The sequence below is a fragment of the Bactrocera neohumeralis genome, chromosome 2 (assembly GCF_024586455.1).
Source record: "Bactrocera neohumeralis isolate Rockhampton chromosome 2, APGP_CSIRO_Bneo_wtdbg2-racon-allhic-juicebox.fasta_v2, whole genome shotgun sequence".
NCBI classification, from domain to species: domain Eukaryota; kingdom Metazoa; phylum Arthropoda; class Insecta; order Diptera; family Tephritidae; genus Bactrocera; species Bactrocera neohumeralis.
The window spans coordinates 18,048,389-18,066,807 of record NC_065919.1 but is presented as its reverse complement, the minus strand read 5'-3'; the positions used below and the strand labels follow the sequence as shown (position 1 = coordinate 18,066,807).

The following is an 18,419-nucleotide window of genomic DNA, read 5'->3' as shown; positions in this document are numbered from 1 at the left end:
TACAATGTTTTTCTATCTACTCGAATATATTTAAAAAAGTTGTATGTTAAATTTTGCACATATGTTTTAAAAATTATTTGCTTTATTCATGTAATAATTATTACCAAATAATTTTCGTCTATATACATACATAATTGATTACTTAACGAGTTTGGTTATATACCTAATATAACATTCATCGTTGATATAATGCATTTTTCCAACTAAATATGTACAGATTATACGTTAAACAAAAATAAATAATATAATTTAACACTTAATTGAATAATATCAGAAAATTCACATTAAATATCATGGAGTTAAATTTGCTATAAAAGGAACAAAGTGGCAAAGTGAATACAGCGCAAAAAGCATAAAATTCCGTATTATCAAATACAACCATGTTTAACTTTCTTACCGACGCCTCATGTGAAGAAAATTATTTATTTTGTGTCTTTCCTTGTCAATAACTTGTTTAAGAATTGTTTCATAGTATTTTTCACCTTTCGTGTTGAACGTTATTAACTAACTACTTGTATCAAGATTGTTTTGCTCACATAGAAAAGATCCGTTTTAACCTAGTAATTTCATAGGGAGCAATCACATAGCAAAATGCGAATGTAAGTAGAGCTTGCCTTAAGTTGAGAATAACCTGATCAATTGGTATGTTTATAGGCGCGAAATTTTTAAAACACCAGGTGAAAACTCCGAATCCGATGAACTGGATGAATTAGCGGATGTAGAAGATGTTGAAGATGCCGCGGTGTATGAGGTACATTTGGAGGAACCTTTCGAATCAGAAGACTCTGAAGTCGAGTATGGAATCGCAAATGGCAGTGGCAACATAGCGAATGGACAACAATCGGATGCGGAAGACTCAGACTTCGACCCAAATGTTGATGAAGATGAAGACAGTTCAGATTTTCAACCAGATGACTCGGATGATTCGATGTCAGACACTGGTAATCAAGAAGTTATAAGAAAATGCAAAACAAATTCAGGCGATGATACCGGTCCAGGTTCAAGTGGTGTTGGTAGAAATAATGCCGGCGCAGATGTAGTTAGTAGCGCATTAGAACTTAATGAAGATGAAGAAGATGATGAAACGGTCCGAGCCATAATTGCGGCCATTAAAAAACCTCGTACCGCACCACCAGAAATCAAATTAGATGATTTTATTACCGATATTTGTTTTCATCCGGAACGTGACATTATAGCACTTGCAACGATTACAGGAGATGTATGTCTATATGCCTATTCAAATGAAGAAAATACACTACTACGAAATATTGAAATACACGCAAAATCGTGTAGAGACGTTGAATTCACAGAAGATGGCCGTGATTTACTAACATGTTCCAAAGACAAATCCATTATGATAACCGACATGGAGACAGAGAAGCTGAAGAAATTCTATGAAAGTGCGCATGATGAAGCTATAAATAAATTGCACATCATTGATGAGAACCTCTTCAGTACTGGTGACGATGGGGGTACAGTTAAACTTTGGGACATACGAACTAAAGACTCTATATTTTCGTTAAAAGAAGTTGAAGATTTTATATCACAAATGCTCACAAACGAATCAAAGAAATTGTTATTAGTTACGAGTGGTGATGGTTATCTTACCACAATTAACATAGGATCACGTAAGCTGTTTGTACAATCTGAACCGTATGAAGAGGAACTTCATTGTATGGGTACATTTCGTGGCAATTCGAAACTAGTCGTGGGTACATCGAAAGGTCGTCTTTATACATTTAATTGGGGCCAATTTGGCTATCATTGTGATATGTATCCAGGCATTAATACGCCAATCAGCGAAATGATACCTATTACGGATCGTATTTCTTGTGTTGCGGGTGAAGAGGGTATAATACGTGCTTGCCATATAGCTCCATTTCGCAATCTGGGTGTTGTAGGGCAACACAATATGCCAATTGAAAATTTGGACGTCTGTAATTCTGGTGAATTGATTGCCTCATCGTCACATAATAATGACGTACGTTTTTGGAATGTAAAATATTTTGAAGATTTTGGTGACATTAAATATAATGAAAAGCATAACACATTTAAGGATAAGCGACACAATTTACCATCTTCGAAATTCACAAATGCTGGTGACTTTTTTGCTGATTTGGCAAAATCTCCTAGCGATGACAACGAATAGAAATGGTACGTTGAAAATATAGAAATAAAATATGAATTAATGTATAAGAAATTTGCTGTATGTATTGTAAATTTTTGTAAGAAAATTGTGTTTAATTATAGAATAATTAAAACGAATTGTACTTTGATTTATTTTGGGGCGAGATGAATGATGGTTTATTGAATTTTTGTTCGAATAACTTTTTCTGGCGACTTAATACACATGTATGCAAAAATAATACGAATGAATACGCTCACAAAAGCAAGGATCCACAACAACAACCTAGGCCCTATCCAACTAAATACTACCATAGACCTCATTGCGTGTATCTAAATCATTTATGCATTGGCTATCATCGTGTGGTGTGTGCATATGAGTTTTATAATTTAACAATATTATTATTTTAAAGAAACCGCAATATATTTGTGTTTTCAAAATCTTACACATTTTATTAAACTGCATATTTATACATATTTCATTCACATTTCACGGTTACAAGCATTCTTTTACTCATCACTTACTCTATAGTATTGTTTGTTCTAAAAATTGTAAATTCCGAAAGTACATACACAGTTGGGTGTTATATGTGTATGTGTGCATATATTTTTTTTGTAAATGTGTTATTTTTACAAGAATATGACAATTAGAATGTATGATTTCTGTTAGGTCTTGTGTAGTTTTTGCTAACATATTTTTTTCAAAAAGATGTTTTCTGCTAAAGGATTCAAAATGGAGTAAACATGACATTTCTGCCCTTTTCAAATAGGTTAAAATAGTTAATGAAAACAAGCCAAAATACTTGTTAAAAAATAATGTTTGACCCATTTGTATGCATACGCTAATACCTACAATAAATACATACATACATAAGTATATTGAACAGTGTTTTGTATTTTTAATTTAATTTTTATTTAGGGGGTTTCGTGAAAATAAATGTGTATGTAATTGTGTTCGTTAATAAATAAAGCGTTTAATAAGTTCGTTTAATAAATGTGTGATTATGAACGTATAGATATGTAAACTTGTATATAATGTTGCAATTACTTATGGTATACAAATTAAATATACATACATAAATACTATTAATTTTACATTTTTATTAAAAATCAGCCAATTTTTCCTACATCTTCTCTGCTAATGTTGTATTTTTTCAAGATAAATTGTCGTTTCCTTCTTATAAATTGCCTTTTTCTTGCTTAAATAATTATGTATTATATCAAATTTTCGTTGTTTATGTAAGTGAACTTATGCAGCTTTATTTTTTATTTAGAAAATATTGAGTTTTGTGCTTTAATGTGTATTAAGATCAAAGTTTAGTATAGAGGAAATTGTTGGATATGAATTGAAAAACTTATACTTTTTATACTAATTTGCATATTTAATTGTAAAAACAAAACTTCTTTCTAACAAAAACGAATTAAATCGAGAAAAAAATACAAATTATGTTATGGCTGTCTTAATCACAAGCACAAATTATAACTAAAGCAGCAAAAAAATGCTTAGCTGCACAACGATAGGTAAAATTAATAGTAGTAGTTTTAATAATATAAATATTTAATACTTAGTTTTTTTATTCCTTTGGAAGGTAAGCAGATAAATTGCACGAATTGAGTTTTTAATGTATATACATACATATCTACATATATGTATATGTATTATATGCATATGCGTATATATAAAAGCTATATAGCTGCATAAAAGTATGATTATACATACATACATATCGTATAAACTATAATTTTATTAATAATAATTGTTACTTCATAGTTATAATTTACACAGCTGATAATTGAAATACGAAAATTTGTAACGCAAAATCTTACAGTAAAAAATACGAAAACAAACTTTTTGGAATGGCCAAAGCTGAATTTTCACCCAGTATACACTTTATTTGAACTGAATTAAGAAAAATGCAGTTAAACATTAGTAAGCACAGTATTGCAATGCAATTATGTATATTTTTCATACAAATTGCGAGTATACAGAATGAAAACTATTAAAAAAAGTCGTAACGCGGCTAAATGAAAAACATATTTGAATGTATGAGCAATGTTAAATATTCATTGCGCGTGCGCATAACGCTGGCGCCTGTGCATTGTGATGTCTGTCCTTCTTCTTTGTATGATATGTAATATTTATATTTAAATAATTTCAAGTAACGGGTCATTTAGCTCCCACTTGTGCTCTCTATGAAAATGGAAACAGAAGTGGTACTTTTTTAATGTCGCAAACTTATCGCATTTATTGGAAGCTTGGCAAAATGGCAATGTCGCAAGACAGCTGTTCATTTTTACATGCAATTTATTTTGCGACAAAGTAACAACTTTTTTCTGTGGTATTCATTGCAATTTGTCGTAAATCGCAATTAGTTGTTTACTCTTTTCTCGCATTTAAGCAAATTTTGCCGCTTTTACATAAATGCCACATTAAATGAGTGCCCTAAATATATTTTGTGCAATTTTATTTCCTCATTCGATTTTTCAAAATAATAAAAAATCAACGCATCGTGATGGCTGCATATGGAATTGTTAGTTTAATGTTGTGTCTGTTTAATTATGTGTATGTACTTTCGACTGTTAGACTTGCCTGTAACTCGCAATTCTTTTCTCTATACTGTGCGTTCAATTTAAAACTTTCGGTTAGTCGTTTCATTATCTTAATATTATGTTCACTATTCAATTTATATTTCTGTTCGCTGCTTATCTACTAGAATATTATCAATAAAAAACAACTTTGAGTGTGAATGCTTAGCACCCTTAAAAAAATTGCTACCAAAAGGGACAGAATATTCCCACAACCAAGTAAAGGACGGAAAACTTTAACAACTACATACATGCACATAGCTTAGTGCAAAGTCAGAACTCCTCACTTAACTCGGCTGTGGGTTTTATGCTTCATTCTATGATTTACACAACTTTCCACTTTTGCCGGTTTTAAGCACTTTGTGCTAACATTACAGCCTATAGCCATTACTACCACCCGCACCACTACTACTGCTACTCACAGCACTGCCGTGTGATGTGGATGCCGTCGTCGCTGCAGCTGCCTCTTGCATAGCTTTCTGTTTGGCTCGTCGATTTTTTTGTCGCGTATGTTCGATTTGAAAATCTTCAACACGTAAATTTAGCCTTTGTATATTATTGATAATAAAGTCCTCTTCGAGCACATGCTCAGGTGGTGAGCGTAGCACCTCTAATGTCTCACAAAGTCCATTACATTGTTTTCGAACTTTATGTTGATTTAGTGAAGCACCAATTATCACTAGTGCTACTTTGAAGATGACACGTATGCCTTCGGCGAGGAAGCAATCCCAAACTCGCAACAGTGTTTCCCATGGTAATGTTCTTGTCATAGCGCATAGAAACCAATCGGTCATATATAGTAAGGGTTCGACTTTGTGCTTTTGCAGGTGACGGTATGCGGGTGGACAAGTTTTTTTGAGGAGCCCCTCCAGTATGCCAGCATCGTTTTGAAGCACCTCAAGACCAGTAATGAAGTAGTCCTCTAAGTAACTATAAAGAAATAGAAAAACAATACTTTGAAATCTGTATGTATAAAGGGATTATGAGGCAAATAAAAGCAAAATATAAAGTAAATTAATATTAAATTAAATTTTAAAAATGTTTTGTTGTAACTGTACCGTGCATCTAGCACCTATACAGTGCTCATGACAGTTTTTTTATATCGGGCCAAGGACATCAACAAAAAAATTCCTTTTGCGCAGAAACAACAATATACCAGCCATAAAAACTGAAGCAGTAAGGATAATTTTATATTTGACAAGATATCTTCACGAAATTTAATACAAATTATTTTCTAAAGCAATGCTACAATTTTGAACAAATTTTAATATCAGACCGCTATAGCTTATACTGCCATGCAACCTGACCGACCAAACTCAAATCATTGTAAGGAAAGCATTTTTTATTTTACGAGATATTTTCACCAAATTTTGCATTAAATATTGCCCAAGACAACTCTACAATCTCTGAATAAATTTTTTGGATCGGACTATTATATCATATATCTGTCATACCAACTTTCCGATCAAAATTAATTTTTTGTTTGGACATGTTTTTGTCTGTGAAGGGTATTCTTGCTTAGGTGCAACCGAAGTTAACGTTTTGTCCTGTTCCTTCAACGTAAAAATGTGCCAGAAAAATATGCTAAAAGTTGATTATTTTTTACTATTAATTTGATTGCTTTTTTAATACTAATTTAAAATGCTTAACTTACACATCACAAACACTAACAAACACCCAAAATGCATCTTCTGCTGGTAGGTGCATGAGCAGGAAGGCAGCAATGGGCGCTTGCGCCTGACAAAAGCCCACTTTCGGATTGTATATTGAATACGCTTTTAGTACATTAAATAATTCGATTTGTCCAACTTTATCCTCATCCAAAAACATTTCATGAAATGGAAATTGCCGATGTTTGTCTTTTTTTATCTCTTCGATTACATGTGGATTACCGGGCTGTTCAAGTAGTTCTTTGTAGACTGTAGGATTTTTCTTTTTTAATAAATAAGCACCAGAAAGATAGAACCAAGCACGTGGGCGAACCGATTTTGGTATACCTTTGCGACAACGATCACGAATCTATAAATTAATAAAAACACAACATTATAGCTATGTACTTCCATAAGTTAGGAAATCAAATAAAAAATACATGCCTTTTTGTAATTTTTGGACATATACAATGACCAATTATCAATCATATACAACCACTTCTTTTCTCTCGCAATGATTTGTGCTTTTGAGAGTGGTTCTTTAGGTTTTTCTGTGCGCTGAAAGCCACCGTAAAAGCCGTTGCGATCCGGGCAACTGGAAACGGTGGAACATAGTGATATTGTGTCAACGGAACGTGGTGATGTCGCCATTATGAACTATAAAAAACAACAATTTTAAAATTGCATTTTGTACAGATTTAGATGAAAATTTTAAATTAATAAATAAATTAAAAAACCCTAAACATATACATAAATATGTTCAAAATATATTAATTATATGTAGCTACTTATGTACATACATACTTAAGTTCATGTATACAGCTGCGGTCAAATTCTTAGTAGTGTTAGGCATTCTTTTAATACATGTAATCATACTTTTTTATTACAAATTTTTTTTTTCGTGATTCACTTTAAAAGAATCAGATGTCGACATAAAAACGAACAACGACTTGTTTCGCTTAATTTGTTGTGTTTGTTACACTTGCAGGACTTTTTATTTCCAAAGTCTTTTCCGCCAAAAGTCAAAATCTTTGTTTCACGCACTATTAGATGTATTTGAAAAATGTATATTTGCCGAAAATTTCATACAAAAATAAAAATTTTACGACTGAGAAGGGCGCCGTGATAAAAAAAATTGATTTCTGAGGGCAAAACTTAGTCGAAGTCCAAAATATTATCGGTTGCTCACAATGGTACGTAACGCTATCAGGTGCCAATCAAGTAATAAAAAAAACGTTGAAGACAACCAGCAATGTCAGTGAGAGTAGTCAATTCCATTGTCAGATACTCACAGCACTTTCCATTTGCGGCTGCTACAAAGATAAAATACACATTTAATGTACATAGCTAGAAGTATTGAAACTGTACGCCGGCGTTTGTGCGATCACGACAGAATAGAATATTTAAATTGTTCTTCGTTGTTGTTGTTGTTTTAACGGAGATTCAATCCCCGTTGGGATGGTAAATATCATTTGTGTTGTCGTCGAGGTCATCTAACGGTAGGCCCAAGAAACGTGCTGTTTCGACGGGGTCGGACCAAAGGGAGGAGGGTGTTAGATGGGTAGGGTTTGTGGGGCATGCAAAGAGGTGGTCAGTGTCATGCGGAGACTCGTTGCATGCAGGACATACATCGAGTATGTCAGGGTCTATTCTGGATAAGTAGGAGTTTAACCTGCTACAGTATCCAGAACGAAGTTGCGCAAGGGTCACACGCGTTTCTCGCGGCAGCTGGAGCTCTTCGTCTGCGATGGGTGGTGGTTTAACTCCAAGAACGCCATTCACGGGAAGGGAGTCGGTGAAGGTGTTGATGGCTCCACTGTGAATGGCGGTCAGTACCTGTCGAAAGTCAGTTGCGTCCGAAGTCCGGTCGGCGTACTGTACGACGTCGTCGACGTAATCCAGGAATGACCTCTTGATGCTCCTAGGAGGCGGTTCCGCTCCAAGCAGATGGCTGCAGGGGTGATTTCTGCGAAAGCATCCCAGCAGGAACTGCCTGGAGAGGAGTTCGTTATTCCTTAACCGGGAGCATGCGCGTCTCACTATGGAGGTGTTCAATCGGAGACATCAAGAGACATCCTGTAGTGGTCCGGAGTGCAGTATTTTGGCAGGTCTGAAGTTTCCTCATCTGCGTGCCACTGCATCCAGGCGACCATATGGGCGCTGCGTAATTCCGGTGCGTAGAACCGGCTGTCGTGGGAATTGTTCTTCGTCAACATGGCCGATCATAAAATATCGGACGAATCGAAAATTGATAAGTATGACGGAAGGGGATCGCGTTAATATGACGTCCACCCAATATCGAATACCAGCCGAAATATACAACAAAAACGCTAAAACATGGAGGTGCGAGTATCATGGTTTGAACATATTTTTCTTGGCAAGATGTAGGAAAATACTCTAGAAAACCATGCTGCCGCATGCCAGTGAAGAAGTGCCGCTTGTTTGAGCGTTCTAGCAGGACAACGATTCCAAGCACAGAAGTAAAGTTGCTTAAAGATGGTTTGAGGAAAGGAATGTCAATCAAGGTCCCCTGAAAACAACCCCAGCGAAAATTTTTGGACTGATGTCAAGGAGTCAGTAGCCCGATGTAGGCCGACATCAACCACGCAACTATGGGAGGCTGTGAAGAACGCATGGGAGTCTATTTCCATTGAAAGATACCAAAACCTTGTTGACTCACGACGCTGTGTTGCAATATTAAAAAATTAAGATCACACAACTAAATGCTAATAACATAAAAAGACAGTATCCAATTAGAAAAAAAAAATTGTACTACCTTTTTGTCGAAATTTCGGGTTTAATTTGTTACACTACTAAGTTTTTGATCGCCGAAATTACTCATAAATTTTTTTTGATATATGTACATATTTATAATTCATTGAAATTAGTTAAACAATGACTTTTTTGTGATTTGTTTTATTGTTAGGGCTTTTGTGGTATAAAATATTTTTTGTTTTATAAAGGCGATATCGCATATTTTTAACAGTTCCTCTTCTACGTTTACACACTACTAAGAAATTGACCGCAGCTGTATATATTTTCCAGTTTTGTTAATTTTAGAAAACGTGCATCATACACGCAAATAATACCTACATATGTATGTATATATTTAGAAATAAATCAATTCAAGTCATTCAAATTTTGAATCAATTGTAAATGTGCAAATGTATTTGTTATATATTCGTATTCTATGCACAAATGAATGTACATATGTGCGGGTACGTAAAAATTTAAATTGATGGTGTGCATCTGTAGTACTACCTCCCACTGTTAACTGTGTGTTTCGGATGCAGCGCCAGAATCATTAAATTGCGCCGCGAAATTATACAAAGGGCGTAGAATACTATGTTGTAATTTTTAAAATGATATAAGCCAATGTTTAACATAATATGCAAAAATTTAAGTTTTTATTATCAATATTATGCCAAAAGCTTTGTTTAAAGATAATGCATAATATGCAATTGTGAAATTTAAAAATTTATTAAATATGATGCAATTGGGCATGTTAGCATTTCTTCTAGTCAAATTTGTTGTATAACTAATATAGACGCTTATCAAGCTTTGTGGTAGCGTTGCAACACCTCACCCGCAATGATATCTAAATATGTATAAGTATACAAACAATACGTACATACATATGTACATATTTATAGGTATAGGTACACAAATGCATGAACATACTTATGTGCAATAGTTTATGCATCATGAAGCGGGTGCCTCCTTTAAATATAATTGCCAATTTGAAGACTTAAAAGGAAGCTTGTTGCTTTAATTGTGTTTACTAAACAGACGTCTTGAATATTAATGTCTTTACTATTAGGTTGCTTTCAACGTAATTTTAATACAGACGAAAGCTGGGGAGAAAAATAATATACATATGAATGTAAAACTTCAAATATTGCAAATATGTACGTAAGTATAAACTTATGTATGTATGTGCCGATATTAGAAAACTGATTTAATTTTACTTTCGTAGGTTAGTTCAAATAATACTTCTTCAAATATGCAATAAACATACAATCGGACATGATTGATTTCGCCTCAGGTGAGTCAGATCTACGTAATCGGAACAAATCCGCATTTTTATTCGGCCAAGGACTGACAACCCGGTAGCATATGTAAGTACCTTCAAATTACTTAAAGCATTTGTTCTGCAACTACAACATATAGACTTTATGGCATTTCTTTCTGGTTGTTGCAAACGTCGCTGCATGCTTAATATACCCTGTTCGTGGTATAAAAAGCTAAAAAAAGCATTGCGGAAATATTAATTAAACAATTGGTGCTTATCTATAGTTTTGCTTTTGAACAAATGTAAGTATGTGTAGGCGTATATGCACCGGAGTACAAAAATTGCAATTTTCGAAAACATGTCCAAGACTGCAAATCTATAATGTTTTAAGGCATAATACTTATACCATAATCGATTTCAAATATCAGTACGCTAAAAACAAAAATACATATGAAAATATTAAAGAAAGTAAGTTATCGGGGTATGTGCACGAACACAATAAATGTGTTATCAACATGAGACCCACCTGAACGCATGTATGAACATAACTTGATTGCGCAAAGCATAAAAATGAGTAACAGTTTGTTTTGTAGATAATTTTATCACACGATAAGTCCACCTTTTACATACTTATTAGACACCCACAACAGTGATCATTCCACAACATCAACCCACCTATAAACGGGAATATTTATACGTAGGCATTTGCAAATGAGCAACTAGTAATATCAACTAACATCTATAAATCAAAACGCTACAATAATTCAGTATGACGTTACCTTTAGTGTAATGAGCCAGTTTATTTACATTAGTCGATACCCTTTCCAAAAGCGCCACTAGCGCACCATAAACAACGTAAAAAAAACAATATAAAAACATACGTGCACACACTACCATATAATCACCTACATACATACATACCTCTGTTGTGACACTACCGTCTGGAGCGCTGCTTACTTTTTTCGTTCCAGAATCTTGTATTCTTATCGTTGCAATTTATTTAGGATATTTTAATTTATACTATTATTTACATGTAGTGAATTTATGACAATATTTCCGTGCGCCACTTTCTCATTTTGCTTATTGGAATTTCTGTTCTATCCTATTCTTCACTTAATAGAAAGACGAAGTTAAAAACCAATTGGAAAATAAAAGCGTAGGTTCACTTTTACAAAGGTATGCTCGAAACTTGTTTTCTTATTGGAATTTTATTCGACATTCCCTTTTTTCATTCTAAGTAGACACGTTGCACAACACCACTTTTTCTGGTCTTTTTAGTGCAAAATTTATAATTTATATCTGTTTAATATATATTAAATGAAGGTATTTGTACAAACTTAAATATATTCACTCTTTCCGATTTTCTTTGATTTTACTTTGTGGCAATGACAAAGTTGACATTTGCTTATACGCAGGGTTGCTCCATTTTAGTATACCATATATTATTTGCAGTTTTCAACACTGCAAACAGCGAGAGAATGATCGCGAACGGGAGACAGAGAATTCTGCTATTTTCGAGTCCCCTACCGCAAAACTCTGGTGAAACACGCTTAAAATTTGTCTGTGGTGAAACTCCCTCATCTCTGCCGAGTACCCCTGCGAAAAGTTACGATATCTAAAACGTGAACCTTCTCTATGATAAACGTTCTCTGCGGGAGATTTGTTTGCCATATTTAAATAAAATATAAGTATATAAAAATTCTTTAAAATTTGTTTGTTTTCACCTCGTTGAAATGATCTCATATACTATTTTATTATGTTATCGCAGAAATATCACTATTAAAATTATATGGCAACATCATGTGTAAAAATGTCAGATTGCTATTTGACGTTTTTCATTATATTTAACTTAGACGCTTTGTGGTATATTGTTTTTCTGGTATAAACTCCGCCACGAAATCTCTTAAAGCCTCTTAATTTGTTTATTTTTCTAGTTGAAATGGCGATGGATCTTGAGAAAATCTGTCGAACTTGTTTGGGTCTTGGTGGTCCATTACTTTCTATATATGATGGTGGTGGAGGCGGTGGATGTATCGCTGACATGCTACGAGATTTTACCAAAACCAAGGTATGTACCCCTCCAATTTTATTAATTGGTGATTTCCTAAACAATACTTATTATCCCCTGTGTAGCCACGACGAGAAGATAAACTGCCCGAAAAGGTTTGTTTATCTTGTATTAGCGAGATTAATCGTTGCTACTCATTTAAGTTGAAATGTGAGAACTCGTGCAGAACACTGAGGCAACTGGTACCTGATGCGCCTCCAGAAGAATCGGAAAAGGAGTTATCAAAAGCAAAGGTAGTACAAGTTAATAAGTGTGTGCAAACTAATGCTGATGTGCCGAAACAACTTACTACTGTTCATACACAAACAAAAGAAAACGTGGTTTCCCAGACTAACCGGTATGTGCAAACGACACCAATATGTAATATAACACATAACAAATCAACGTCCCCTATAAGTGTGAAACCAAATAATACGTTAAGATTTGATAAAATAAAATTGGAAAAAACTTTAGGAGTTGAATTTGGCGAAGAAATTGAAATTGTCGAAAGTAGTAAACTTCAGCGCCGAAATAATGTGCAACACACTTTAGCACTCAAGCGCCGACGAATAGATGAATGCTACGAAGAGGTTGGGGAAGATGGAGAAGAAATTATAATGGAATTGCATACAGATGATCCGGATATTGTTGATAATTCAGAAGGAATTACATTATATTCGGCACTGAATGCCGCCGTACAGGATACAGAAGAAGTTAACGATGATACAACCACGTATTATCAGCTTACCCATTCACAATCAGAAAATGAAAGCGAAAGCGGAAACGTTGCAAATAATGAGAATATCATTAGCGAAACGAATCAATTGCGAGATTGTGATGAAGAATTTGATGAAGACGGTGTTTATGCACGATTTATATACACCGCAGAAGAAAATGAGGCATTTAATACTGGCGATGGGAATACGCAATCCGAGGATTACAATTTCACAATTTTTAAAAATGATACTGGCGAAGCTGAAGTCTTAGCAAAGTCCACAGTGACAACGCGATCATCATCAAAAGCGACTGAAGGAAAAAATGTTCGTGTGCTTAAAGAGGAGTTAAAGTGTTGTTATTGTCCGATGACATTTGTTAGTTCTAAGCGCTTAGCACGGCATGAATTAAAGCGACATGCGAGTGAACAAACACGCAAAGAAAATGATTCCATCTCTGAACAGGAACCATCTAAGTCAAAAGTAAGAAAAAAAGTATTGTGTTATTTATTACAGATGCAAATATTTTTGTTTTCTTTTGCGTCATTAGGGCAGTTTAGAAAATTCGGAAATGAGGAATGATCACAATGAAGATAAAAATTTAATCATAGCCGAACCGACACCTATAAAGACCACAATCTCAAGTACGTTGCAACCGATTGTACAGAAGACACAACCGGCTAAATTGATTCACTTCTGTGAGACTTGTGGAGCCGGTTTTGCGCTAAGAAGATCGCTAGTTCATCACAAAAAGCAAAATCTTTGCAATAAAATAACCTTTGATTGCGACAAGTGCCGACGTGTTTTCATTTCGGAAGAGACATTGAAGGAACACCTACTAACACATTTGCAAGATCATGAGTGCACCGAATGTGGCAAGCAGTTTGGCACAAATGATGAACTCGGTCAACATATGGTAGACGAGCATAAACGTAATTTACGGAATCAATGCCCCATTTGCAAAAAAGGTTAGTGTGAGAGAATCATTATTTATTTATTTTATTATATTTTACTTATATTTTTTATTTTAATCTTTTTTATTGTTATTATTTGCTTATTGATTCGGTTCTCCAATATATTAACCCAAATATCAAACTGTTCACCCCACAGTTTTTACCATACTATCCGCACTAAAAGATCATTTGCGTGTGCATAGCGGTGAAAAGCCGTTTGTATGCGACATATGCAACAAAGCGTTTAGCCAAAAGACGAACTTGAAGCAGCATATAATGCGACATTCCAAGGAAAAGAAATTCAAATGCGATGAGTGTGCGAGGACTTTTGTTACTAAGGGCGAACTATGCTCACATAGGCGTACACATACCGGTGAACATCCATTCCGCTGCGAAGAATGCTTGGCTACATTCACAATATCAAGTTCGTTGGTGAAGCACAAACGTATACATACTGGTGAACGACCATACGCATGCGATCTGTGCCCGAAACGTTTTACGTCATCATTTACGCTAAAAAATCATAGACGCACTCATACCGGTGAAAAACCGTTCAAGTGTCGCTGGTGCAGCAAAACATTTACACAGAAACAGGATTGCGTTATTCATCATCGTACGCATACTGGTGAACGAAATCATTGGTGTCATGTGTGTGGCGAGAAATTTACACATTTGGGTACATTACGTACGCACATGAAAACACATGAGGCGAAAGATGTCGATGGTGTACCGAAAACTGCTGGCCGAGGAAAAAGGGTTTCGACACGTAGCATGCTCAATACTTCTAAAAGAGATAGTATTGATGGTTCAGCTTACAACATCACCATATTGGATGTTGAAGAAGACGATGGTGATGCTGATGGTGATGTCGATGAAGACACAACTACAGTTGTAACGGTGGCTCGTGAGGATATGGAACGTCTGGTGGCAGGTGGAACGCTAAGACGTAGTGAAGAAGCTACTGTCGGGGAGGAAAAACTTGTTCAACTAGCTATTGAGGAAGTTTAACAAGACATAAAAAAATAAAGTAATAATAAATACATAAATAAAAAATTCTTAACTGTTTGAACTTTTTAAAATTTAATACATTAACTTGGTCAATTAAATATGTGTTTAAGTATTTTAATGCAGCGTGTACGTGTCACTTGCTCGGCTGTTGCAACTGCTGTTATATATTTTTAGTAGTGGCGCAGTTTATTATTATTCATTTGCGTATCATTTTGGTGGTAAATTTACAATATTTTATCCGCCTTGTATGTATGTATAAATTTGTGATGTAAGTTTTACGTAAATTGTCTCACTTGTGTCATGTGTCCACTTGCGACAGAACCGCCACTATTACCACCACCACCACCTTCATCGAAACTATTTGCACTAGTTGACGGCGGTTCGGAATTGAACCAATTAATTAACGCATGGTGTACACTCTGCACGCATTTACGCTGATCAGCAATCAGATTTTCCGAGTATTTTACATGATTGGCAAATGCCTCTTTCTCGTGTAATAAATCTTTGGACATGCGATGCAGATCTTTGAGTATGGCTGAGCCCCACAATTGTACATGAATATCGGGTATTTTGGAAGCCAACTGCATAGCAGGTGTAACCATATTCATGCTTTCCTTCGAGTTGCCTATGCTGAGGAAGACATGTGATAGTAGTACCAAAGAACAGGATGTTAAACGATTGAGGTCTTCAGCATTGGCCATTTTCAAGGTCTCGCGTAGGAATCGTCTAAAAAAAGCAAATATATGACATTAGTTGTTATTTGAATTTATATTATGATAGTATAATTCCATATTCGTTTTAACCTACTTGGCCTCGTGAAAACTGCTTTTATGAAACGCATGTAGCCCTTGCACATAATAGAAACCGCCCATTAGTGCTTGACTACTATGCGTGTGTGTATTCTCTGTGGATACGGTGTCCAAAATTTGTTTTAGATCCTGTTCGCGCTTTGTCCGTAGAAAAATAATTGCCAAATTTAAATTAGCAAATAATTTTAGGTCACGTTCAGATGTTTCCATTACACAAGCTATGAATTGCCGTTCTGCGTGCTCATAAAAGCTAGTAGACATTGAATATAAACCTAATAGACAATGTAGTTGTGCTGAATGACGCCGAAGTAAACCTCGATTGGGCGATGCAATGCAAACATCTCGCGCTGCTGCAATTTCGGTGATTGCCAGAATACGATTGCCCATCACCATGCGACACATTACAATGTGCTCCAGTAATATCACCTTGAACACTGACAATATAGGTTTGTCATCTTGCGCTTTTAATTTTTCGATTTGTGTTAACGCTTTTTCTGTGTACTTTTGTGCCTTATCCATATAACCGGCCATCATTGAGTGTGATACCGTCACTAAATATACTAAAACATATAACTGTTCTTTAGGTAGCCACACGAACATTTCTAACGCGTTTTGTCCAAATATCGCTGAACCAAGAAAAAAAAAACAAGTTTGTAGTTATTTTATTACATGAAATTATATATAAAATTATACCTTCATCGGTCGGCCAGTTGGGCGCCATTATTGTTTGGATCGACGTTTGCAATTGTTTTAAGCTGGGTTTTACGGTTTTCACCTGACCCAACGCAAGGTAATAGCAGACTTGCAGTACTAGGAAAAATACTTTCAAGTATTCCTTCTGATGAGCATTAGTTATATTGTTATCAATAATTGCACCCGCCGTATTTAACAACGCTAATACATCGTTTGTCTTCCGCTCTATCATTAATATCATAGCGCGCGACAATAAAAATAACACTTTGAGATAAGTAGCACCGGTCTCCTCAGCTGACTCTACACCAACGGCCAATAATTCAGAAGCTAAAGAATACTCCCGATCTGACGCGTGTATTTGCGCAAGTTGTAACAACAGTTTGCAATGCCAAAAGACATTATGCTGCGACAATTCAACAGCTCGGCGCAGCATCGCCTTTGCTTGAGAATTTTGTTCCAACTGCAGGTGTAACTGTGCTAATAGCGAGGCGGTGTCAAACTTAACGTCATCAAAATGTACCAAAGTCTCAGAAAGTTTCCATGCAGTTTCTAAATGATTCCGCGCTAAATCGGTGTTCAATGTATAGGCCATCAATATTTGGCCCATTTGTAGGTGTGTGCGTGCTTCCACTTTTGTCGGTGGCTGGAAAGTGAACAACGCTTGTAAGCACTGTATACATTTCTTAATGTTTGGCGGTTTCGATGTACGAAAATGCTCGGCAAGGCCTAGCAATGATATATAGCAAGCATCCTGGGAAGGCGCTGTAGCAGTGCTTGTTGATGCCATCTCAATTCACCAACCACACTAACAGCAGCAGCAACAAATGCAATTGCTTCAGCTTGTTATTGTAGGATTCATAAATTGCTGACGCAGATTTACTTGTTATTGAGCCTTTTGTTAAATATTTTCACAATTGTATTAAAATTTATTAAATTGCTTTCGTTCAATCAAAATATTGCAAAGTATTGAGGTGAATAACACATTTGGCAATTGTGGTGGATTTATGGCATTTGGCATTTAAATGTTGCCGTATATTTCATTGCGAATGTAGAGTTATAGTTTTGCATTAATTCTAAAAAGATAACCTATAAGAAAAATTTGCGAATTGAAACCAATTTCTTAAAAAAATATTTGCTTTCATTTGGATTAAACTTCATTAAAAATATGGTTAAAAACTTGCTCGTTGCATAAAGCATTGTGAAAACATTTCACCCTAAATGTTTCTTACGTTGGCAAAGCGAATATTGTTTTTTGGTGTTTCCAAAGAAATTATGGCTGATTCATACACAACTCTTGCATCGCTTTGCTTCAAACACTTGTGTTGACAGATTTAGTTCAATGCATGCAAAGCAAAGTAAAATTACCCAACATTTTTACGCTTTGCTAAATAACAGACGCCATTTTCATTAAAGAGCAGCACGGAAAGCAAAACTTTCTCCGTTTTGTCGTTAAAATATGGATTGTCAAACGAAACTCGGAAAACTGTATCTAAAAAACTGACCTATCTACGTTTCGAAATTATCCATTGTGTTGAATAGCTTCATGTAGCACCGATAACTATTCCTTTAATGATATATATTTGTGCCGATATTAACCGACAAAAGCCTGTCAAACCCACATTACGAAATGATTCAGTTGCTACAACAACCACCCAAATTATTAAAGATCTGGTTTATATGGGTAATTTTAATTCTTAAAATAATGTAGTTCAGACTAGCATTAGAGAACGTAATATGTACATATGTAAATAATATATATTTGTTTTTATTTTATAAATTTCTTTTTATTTCTTTTTAGTATTTAATTAATCTTGATTTAGTTTTA

General features: G+C 35.0%; 4 protein-coding genes across 5 annotated transcripts; 2 read left to right on the top strand and 2 right to left on the bottom strand.

Moving 5' to 3' along the window:
• The first annotated feature begins 385 nt into the window (after positions 1-385).
• Positions 386-2,265, top strand: LOC126751037 (WD repeat-containing protein 55 homolog). The gene is made up of 2 exons (XM_050460951.1): positions 386-599; positions 655-2,265. The coding sequence occupies exons 1-2, from the start codon at positions 592-594 to the stop codon at positions 2,147-2,149; spliced, it is 1,503 nt and encodes a 500-aa protein (XP_050316908.1). The 5' UTR covers positions 386-591; the 3' UTR covers positions 2,150-2,265.
• Positions 2,266-2,550: 285 nt separating this feature from the next.
• On the bottom strand, positions 2,551-11,753 carry LOC126751043 (TBC1 domain family member whacked). 2 transcript variants are annotated; one of them, XM_050460964.1, is made up of 4 exons: positions 11,293-11,753; positions 6,804-7,016; positions 6,365-6,729; positions 2,551-5,640 (listed from the first exon to the last, which is right to left on the bottom strand). In XM_050460964.1, exons 2-4 carry the CDS (start codon positions 7,008-7,010, stop codon positions 5,082-5,084), a joined length of 1,131 nt encoding a protein of 376 aa, XP_050316921.1. In that variant the 5' UTR covers positions 7,011-7,016; positions 11,293-11,753; the 3' UTR covers positions 2,551-5,081. The 2 variants fall into 2 exon arrangements, with proteins under 2 accessions (XP_050316921.1, XP_050316922.1); XM_050460965.1 differs by lacking the exon at positions 11,293-11,753 and adding an exon at positions 11,151-11,241.
• A 503-nt stretch (positions 11,754-12,256) lies between these two features.
• LOC126751027 (zinc finger protein 271) lies at positions 12,257-15,190 on the top strand. Its single transcript, XM_050460926.1, has 4 exons — positions 12,257-12,439; positions 12,505-13,614; positions 13,682-14,099; positions 14,242-15,190. Exons 1-4 carry the CDS (start codon positions 12,311-12,313, stop codon positions 15,090-15,092), a joined length of 2,508 nt encoding a protein of 835 aa, XP_050316883.1. The 5' UTR covers positions 12,257-12,310; the 3' UTR covers positions 15,093-15,190.
• Positions 15,146-17,568, bottom strand: LOC126751032 (MAU2 chromatid cohesion factor homolog). The gene is made up of 3 exons (XM_050460942.1): positions 16,595-17,568; positions 15,900-16,527; positions 15,146-15,818 (listed from the first exon to the last, which is right to left on the bottom strand). Exons 1-3 carry the CDS (start codon positions 17,379-17,381, stop codon positions 15,368-15,370), a joined length of 1,866 nt encoding a protein of 621 aa, XP_050316899.1. The 5' UTR covers positions 17,382-17,568; the 3' UTR covers positions 15,146-15,367.
• Between the last annotated feature and the right edge of the window lie 851 nt (positions 17,569-18,419).